Source organism: Helobdella robusta (genome assembly GCF_000326865.2).
Source record: "Helobdella robusta unplaced genomic scaffold HELROscaffold_10, whole genome shotgun sequence".
Classification (NCBI taxonomy): Eukaryota; Metazoa; Annelida; class Clitellata; order Rhynchobdellida; family Glossiphoniidae; genus Helobdella; species Helobdella robusta.
The window spans coordinates 3,462,485-3,470,954 of NW_008703571.1; the positions used below are offsets into that span (position 1 = coordinate 3,462,485).

The following is an 8,470-nucleotide window of genomic DNA, read 5'->3' on the forward strand; positions in this document are numbered from 1 at the left end:
AACACGATGGGTTGAGAGACATGATGCATTGCTGATGTTTAGTATTGAACTTCCACAAATAATTGATGCGCTAAAGAATATATCTAAATGGAATGACAGAACAACTTCATCAAAAGCAACAACTTTATTAACAGCAATTAGAGAAAGTGATTTTATTGTGTCCTTAGGCTGTGCTGTGCATGTATTCTCTCTAACAAAGGGCCTCAGTGAATTGTTTCAAAAAAAAAAGTTTAAATTTACCTGATGCAGAAAATTGCATTAAAGACCTGTTAAATGTTTTACAAAAAAAGAGAGAAAACTGCGAAGAAATGTTTTTGGAAATTTTTAGAGCAGCAGAAAAAATAATAATTGAAAAAGATGGCACTTTTACCTACAAAAGATTTGTGCATCGACAGACATGCCGTGAAAATGTACCTTCTGATTCATTGGAAGAATATTACAGGCGATCAGTTTACATCCCTCTTCTTGATGCACTGATATTGGATATAAATACTCGTTTTTCTAAAGAAAATTTGCAGTGTCTCCAAATCTATTCTTTGATGCCAGAAAATATTATTAAACTAAATCATAAAGATGTTGTCGAATCTGTTTCAGCAATCAGTAATTTCTATGGTACCATTCTTGGACTTAGTACCCAACTTGAATTTATATCGGAAGTTGAATTGTGGCAGAGCAAATGCTTTAGAATGAACAAGGACGGAGGAGGAGTCAAATCACTGACAACTGATCTTTCTGTTGTTTTTCATTTGTGTGACCCCGTACAATATCCAATCACTCAGAAGTTGTTCCGTATTATTAAAGCATGTCCAGTTAGTGTTGCCAGTGCTGAACGTAGCTTCTCAACTCTGCGAAGAATTAAAACATGGCTAAGAACACGAATGACAGAAGACAGATTAGTCGGATTGGCACTACTTAATGTACACAGAGACGTTTTAGTAAATGTTGAAAATATAATTGAGCGTTTTGCGAAGTCAGGAAATCGTAAAATAGAATTTGTTTTATAAATTGTTATTAGTCAACCTATCAAGGTAGTAGGTACCTCGCTAGTCTAATAAAATAAATAAACCCATTTTTTAAAACACTTATAGGATTAAAAAAAGGAAAATAATTTTTTTATATTTATGTATGTACTCATATGTATATATTGACTATGTTTGATCCAAATCATTACATTTATTATTTTATGACATTAAAAGTTGAAAGTTTTTGATGACATTGCATGCTTTCTTATAAACAGTAATAAAGAGTTGACAAAAATAAACTAGAAATTTTTTTTTCAGTAGGGGGGGGCGATCGACCCCCTATGGATCCGCCACTGTGAACATCTACCATTTTCGGCTAGCTAAAGTAATAGCAAGCTAGTAGCATGTGAGCTTGTGTTGTACGAGCCTCATTGTTATAGGTCATTTGAGGTTGTACGTTGTCGGATTGAAAATCCTAGCGACTAAAAGATTAATAAATAAAACACCACGAACTAACGAGGTGATTTGTGCGGGCTTTATAAGAAATTGCGATAACTATTCTGATAAGTATTCGGGCTGCTGGTGAGTCCCCGGTAGGCACGAAACACGTGACTAGCCTATCAAAACGAATACTATTCATTTCTTCTCCCGCTCGCTACTTCGGTGTCCTCTCAATCATCAAACGCAACCGCAACAACGTACACATATTTGCCTTAAAGATTTTCTTATATTTAATTTAGTACATCATTTTAAACAATTTTAATTTTATGTTAATTATCTTAGATACCTTTGTTTTTATTGCAGAAAAAGGTTTAAATAAATAAATATATCGACATTGTTTCTCTCATCACTGCTGGCCGATTCAATAATATTGTCATCCTCGTTTATGATTTTATCCAACACTTTGCTAGTACTGTATAATCACTTAGCCATCTTCACACCAAATAATAAAACAAAAATGTGTTGTTAAAATTTGACTCAATCGCCGGTGTATTTTGTTTACTTCACAAAAATAAAAAGTAAATCTATACTGCAAAATCGAGTTATGCTGTAAATGTTAAAAATAAACGTTTTATTGCGTTATAGCAGTTGATAAAAACTTTGGTTTGTGAAACATATTTGGCCAAGAGGGGTGCAAGTACACCCCATTAAAATTTTTTGCTTCGATTTTATCACTAATCAGTCAATTTATCTTTACTATTAAACGAGGATGACAATATTATTGAATCGGCCAGCAGTGATGAGAGAAACAATGTCGATTCGAACTATTCTGATAACGAGTTTGAAAGACAAGATGAAGCAGATAGCACAAATGCCGTATCATGTGAAGAAAGCCTGTCTGAAAGTAATGATGAAGAAGATGGCATGTTTGTTGGAAAAGATGGAACACAGTGCCTAACAAGCCACACAAAAAAAAGCGTATAACATATTTAGCGGTAAGCCTGGCCCGCATGACGTTTTTAGTGCCCCACTTTCTGTGAATTCGTTTGATTATTTTATCACTCCCGAGAGATATTGTAGATAGTGCAAACCAAAAAGGTGTTTTTCTACTTGGAAATGCCTGGAAACCGTTGACTGAAATTGAACTACGTGCATTTGTTGGTATTTTGATTTACGCGGGAGGTATGAAAATTCATTTTCAATCTGCCGATGACTTGTGTAGTACAAAATCAAGATTGCCATTATTTCGTGCTTCTATGTCACGCCTAAGATTTAAAGAAATTACCTGCTGCATTCGTTTTGATAACGCTTACCAGAAATCAGAGACGGCTGGAACCAGAAGAAAAACTGGCTCCAATATGGACTTGTTTTTCTTTATTTTCCGATGCTTGTATACGTTATGTTACGATTGATGAAAGTCTAGTTTTTTTCAGAGGACGTTGTTCATTCAAGGTTTACATGCCCTCCAAGCCGTGCAAATATGGATTGAAAGTTTGGTCCATATGTGACGCTGAAAATGGGTATTTCATAACTGGGCAAGTATATTCGGGCAAACTGAGTGAAGCAGTTGAGGTTGGGCAACCACAGTGAGTAGTGCGTGATTTGTCACAATCTATCGTTGGTACAGGAAGAAATATTATCCATTATCCAGAGGAATTTTTGCATAAGAATATAACTATTTTGGGAACTTTACGAAAAAATAAGCGCCAAATTCCTCCTTCTTTCTTACCCAACCGCAAACGTGCTCCATTATCAACATTGTTTGGTTCCATGATAATATCACATTATGTAGTTTTGTTCCTTAAGTCAACCCTGCAGTTCTACTTCTTAGCACCATGCACAAAGATAACAAATGTGATGATGATAGGACTTGCAAACCAGAAATTGTATTAGATTACAATGCAACAAAAGGTGGGGTAGATCGTCTTGATCAGGTCATTACAAACTACACGTGCAAGCGAATCAGCCATCGTTGGCCATTAGCTCTTTTCTTTTGGATTCTTGACGTAGCGTCATACAATGCCTTTCTTTTTATTTATTTAGAAGATAACTGTCATAACATTAAAAAAATTGTTGTAGAATAATTTTTGAATTTCTTGTCAAAAAATTTAGTAAAAACAATAAATGAAAATGTAAATATTAAATCAAATGTAGATATAAAAAAACGTAAATTAAATAAGTTATTGAATTAAAGTGATTTTATTTCGTTTGTATATCATTAAATTTTTGTAAAATAATTTTTTGTGCTGTTGACCGATTAAATAAAATATTCGTTCAGACAAACGTTTCCTTGTTGTTATTAAACTAACATGGCAAAACATATACAAGCCAAAAACGGTTGAAATGCATATGCCAGTTTGAGTTCCAGATGGTATCAGCTAGAATTCCATGCGATTATGATTTTGACGAGTTATCACTCAGCGACTAACTTTTAAAGAAAGAATATCTGTCGAGGAGATTTTCATTTCACGCAACTGGTTTTAAAGAATTTTAGATATATTACTTGGAATTATATACTAAAATCTTTTTTATAAATAAATTTTATAAATTACGATATTTTAATTATAAATTTTATTCTAAATAATTTAATCATATTGCTGACTATTATCTACGGAGATTTTATAAAACAATTTTTGAATTAATAAGTGTATTTACTTATAAATATAACTTTTTACTGAAATTAATTTTTCACAGAAACGCGACGCGTAAAGGGAGGATTAATGTGATTGTAATAAAGAAATTGAATTCAAACAACATCGAGTTCTTCTTTACTTACAACAAAATAAATAATCCATAACTAATAGTAACACTAAATTTAATTAATTGATATCTCCATCGCTGCATATCGGTTAGTATCAAAAGCCTTCACTTCTTTCCAACAACCGAACGCTTATGTTCCAAGATTCTTTCCATGACCTTCATAGTATGTTCCAATAATTGCATAATAGAAATATTTATGCATTTGTGCCAATTGCATATTCTATTCAATTGAAAGAAACTTATGCCAACATGGCATTGCTTCTTTAAAACATCACGTACTGTGAATAATATCTCGTGCATTCTGCAGCGGTTTTTGCGCGTCTGTGTGTTGGAAAATGTGGAGTTGAATGCCGACGGGGTTGAGTGACGTTATAGCAAATAAAATCAAATTTAGTCAGACGCTTGGCTTTTGGTGTCATTCGTCAATGATTTGGTTTTAACACTGTGGTTTATATGTGGTGATCTCTACTAGGCCAGCAAGGAGGCTATACTAAACTTCCATGTCTTTTATGTGAGTGAGATAGCAGAGCAGATAAAGAACACTGGGGAAAAAAATATTGGTCATCACGAACAAATTTTTAACCAGGCAAAAAATTATTAAATTTCCTAAGTTGGTCGAACCAAATAGAATACTCTTGCCTCCTCTTCATATTTAAACTTGGATTGATGAAGCAGTTTGTGAAAGCGTTCGACAAAAAAGTGTTGCATATATTTGTACCAAATTTCAAAAAATCAGTAACGAGAAATTAATGAATTGGAATTTAATGCATGGACTAGTTATAGAGCTGTGTGGTGCACGAATTTTTCAAAACAAACTACGTTCTGCATTCCAAAAATTAAGATGTTGAATGAGCCTAAAAATTCACTTTTTATTTTTATATTTGGATTATTTTCTGGCAATAATAATGAAAAAATGGGTAAAAAATTTCTCCAAGACATTAAAACAACAGAAATCATATATCAAAGACAATGGAATGTTAACATGATGGCGGACTATTGTTGGATGCTGAAAAGGTATTATTTGACGGCTAAAGTATGTGGGGGAAAGTCAAGAAGATTTTTTTGTCCTTAATTTGAAGTTTTATGCTTTATGTACTTTACATTTCATTTATTTTTTTTATAAAAAAATGAACTAATTATTATTTTGAACAATTCGTTTTGTAATTAATCGTGAAAATAGAATGTTAAAAATCAGTAAAATATTAAAATGTTAAAATTGAATTTGTGAAAAAATATTTCACGTACATATTTGAAATCAGCGTGCTCGAATTATATTAAAACAATTAAAATATTTGAGACACCTAAAAATTTTTTAAAATGCATACCAGTGTTATACTATTCCTAATCGTCATTAAAGTTTTATGAAATGAAATTAAAAGTTAAATGGACGAATGTTAAATACAACTTACATTTGTTTTTGCTTGCAATGAGTCTTTGTTGTAGGATATAAGTAACTTAACAACAGCTATACGATTCTTCTTACATGCAATATGCAGTGGTATAAACCCGTTCTTCAAAAAAAAATTTCAATTAGATTATGAATAATTTTATTTTTCTTCTGTCAACTAAACCTAATCACTCGCCATACTGAATAAAAGTCGTTTCAGTTTATAGTTTGTCTTTCCCTCAAAAATTAAATTCCCATTAAAGGTTATTTTATTTACGTTACCTTTTTTCATTTTTTATTTTTGAACCATTTAACAAATAAATTGAAAGATAGAAGTTTATAAATGTTAAGTAAACCCCATATAGGAAACGATTTTTAACACAATAAAATTGATGCGTTTATTGAACAATTAAGACAAAGAACATCAACAGAATCTTATCATCAGAAAGAGCATATTATTATATTAAATGTGTTTTTCAACGTATTTTACATTTTTACAGTTGAAAATGTAAAACTACCCACTACCACTACGATCAAAACTTATAAATCTTGATACGTCCGGTGTTGTTATATGGTGCAGAAACATAGCCAATGACAACCAAACTGGAACAACAACTTCAACGAAACGACATGAAAATACTCCGATGGATGCAACGAATTAGTCTGAAGGACCACATCAAATCTACCGAAATCCTGCATCGTGCTGGTTTAGATGATATAAAGGACGAATGCCGGCAACACCGTCTGCGGTGGTTTGGTCATGTCAAACGAAGTGAAAACAGTGCCATAACTTCTCTTGCGGATGTTGAAGTACCTGGCACACGTCCCAAAGGCCGTCCAAAGAAGTCCTGATCGCAAACAATCGAGCAAGACATGAAAGCTCTGAATTTAAATGAAATGGATACAACTGATCGTCTAATTTGGCGCAAAAAGTTGATGGCAAAGAAAACAACGTCCTACCTCGGGAAACTGGATCTCTGGACGCTAAACGAAGATTGATTGATTACAGTTGAAAATGTATAGACAACTTGTGGTAGCTAAATAGAAAATTGCTCAACAAAAATCTACAATAAGTACTCAACTCAATCGCAGACATGTATGTATATTGTGGTACCGATTAAATGATCATTTATTCAATCTGTCAATCAATGCTAATTGATTGACAGATTTTTTACAGATTTTTCGTCTTTCGCTTTTTTATATTTGTTAATGATGTTTTTGTTGACGGTATATATTTGGTCGCTGGTAGCGTCTTTATTATTGACGTGGATTTTCAACTTTGTAGTTTGTATTCTGTAATGAATGGAAGTATTATATTGGATGATATTTTGGTCTTGGAACAAATTTTGGAGTGTCTTTTTATATTTTCTTCTAAATTGGTCACATTTTTGTATTCCATTAGGATATATTGGATTGAAAGTTTGAGAGATGGCTTTTTGTTGAAAATTCAAGTGTTAAATTTGTATGTTTTATTTTTATTCTGTTTATTTTTGTTTGGAAAAATTTGATCGTCGATAATTTTTTTGTTTGCCTTTTCGTTAATTTTGTTGTGATTAGATGAACGATGTTGTTGTACCCATTCCAATGTACCTGCCATTTTTAGTGAGAGTTTTACAGATTGTTTAATATCATTACATGGTAGTGGTAAGTTGGAAATTGAGAAAGAGTGGGCCAATGTAGCTGCATTGTCTGCTTACCCATTTTCTTCAATGCTTATATGGCTTGGTTTCCATGTTATTATTAAATTTTTACTTTCAATTAAAATGATGTGAATTTTTGTTTGAATTCAGATTATCAAAGGGTGTTTTTGTTTATATTGTTGTATCTCTTCTAGATTTGATAATAAATGGTAAATGTTGCAGGAATGTAATTTTATGATTGATGATTGCTGCAGTTGTTGAATTGTTGATTTTTTGATGTAGTTTGACTATTTTATTATTTATATTTTTGATTTAATTTTTTGAACATAACATTTACTTAAATTGTATCTTATCTTGAACTTTCAACGATACATCGACAAATGCTCTATTGATGACCTACGTATTGGTATGGTAACTTCCTTCATCGGTTTTAAGTACTTGATTATTTTTAAGTCGTTCTTCAATCTTGAGTTTATTATATTGCTTTTGATTGGTTGATGCACAAATATTGTCGGTTGTGTTAAAACCTTGATGTAGTAATTTAATGATTATTTTAGATTTCTTATATTCATAGGTATTTGCTAAAATGTGGAGGCTAATAGAAGGTGACGTTCTATATGCCCCTAGACATATTCTTAATGATTCATTGATTAAACTTGTATGCATGATATCAGATGTTTCAAAAATGAAACTTTTTCTAATAGATTTCAATGTGTTGATTTCAAATATATAATCCATTTTTTCTATCACGTACAGTTTGGTTTAAATCATCATATAACTGAAATACATAATATGTTCCAGGTAACGTCTGATATTTCAATGATATAATCCAATCTATATGTGCATGTATTTGTGTATATATTCATTACTTACATAAACAATGTTGTATACACAACAACAACACACGTTTAGACGGCATTTTCCCCGAGATCGGGGGTTGCCGTTTGGCTACCTATGATGAAACCGAAATACCCCTCGACGCCATCCACATCTGTCACTCGCCTCAGTATCACGCAACCCTGCTTTCACCCTGTCCTTCTCCACCTGCTCTCTCCATCCCAATCGCGGACGACCCCTTCCTACCACTCCTTCAACCTCGAACTCCAACGCTCGCCTAATCCCGACCCTTTCATCCCTTCTCAACACAGTCCATACCACCGCAATATCGATCTCCTTATCAATGTCACAATGTCCTCATTCAGTCCCATCATTGACATCAGCTCTGTACTACTCCTCCTATCCTTCACTTTAACCCCACACATCATCCTCACCATAGCTCT

At 32.8% G+C, this 8,470-nt stretch overlaps 3 protein-coding genes across 3 annotated transcripts; 2 read left to right on the forward strand and 1 right to left on the reverse strand.

Moving 5' to 3' along the window:
- Positions 1-764: 764 nt before the first annotated feature.
- On the forward strand, positions 765-995 carry HELRODRAFT_153372 (hypothetical protein; the record flags this gene model as incomplete). The annotated part of the gene is made up of 1 exon (XM_009012016.1): positions 765-995. A coding segment is annotated over one exon (231 nt), but the record flags the coding sequence as incomplete, so codon positions are not given.
- A 1,219-nt stretch (positions 996-2,214) lies between these two features.
- Positions 2,215-3,831, forward strand: HELRODRAFT_166819 (hypothetical protein; the record flags this gene model as incomplete). The annotated part of the gene is made up of 3 exons (XM_009012017.1): positions 2,215-2,329; positions 3,222-3,337; positions 3,760-3,831. The coding sequence occupies 3 exons, from the start codon at positions 2,215-2,217 to the stop codon at positions 3,829-3,831; spliced, it is 303 nt and encodes a 100-aa protein (XP_009010265.1).
- Positions 3,832-4,268: 437 nt separating this feature from the next.
- HELRODRAFT_166820 (hypothetical protein) lies at positions 4,269-7,147 on the reverse strand (the record flags this gene model as incomplete). Its single annotated transcript, XM_009012018.1, has 4 exons — positions 4,269-4,484; positions 5,573-5,674; positions 6,816-6,982; positions 7,141-7,147. 4 exons carry the CDS (start codon positions 7,145-7,147, stop codon positions 4,269-4,271), a joined length of 492 nt encoding a protein of 163 aa, XP_009010266.1.
- Between the last annotated feature and the right edge of the window lie 1,323 nt (positions 7,148-8,470).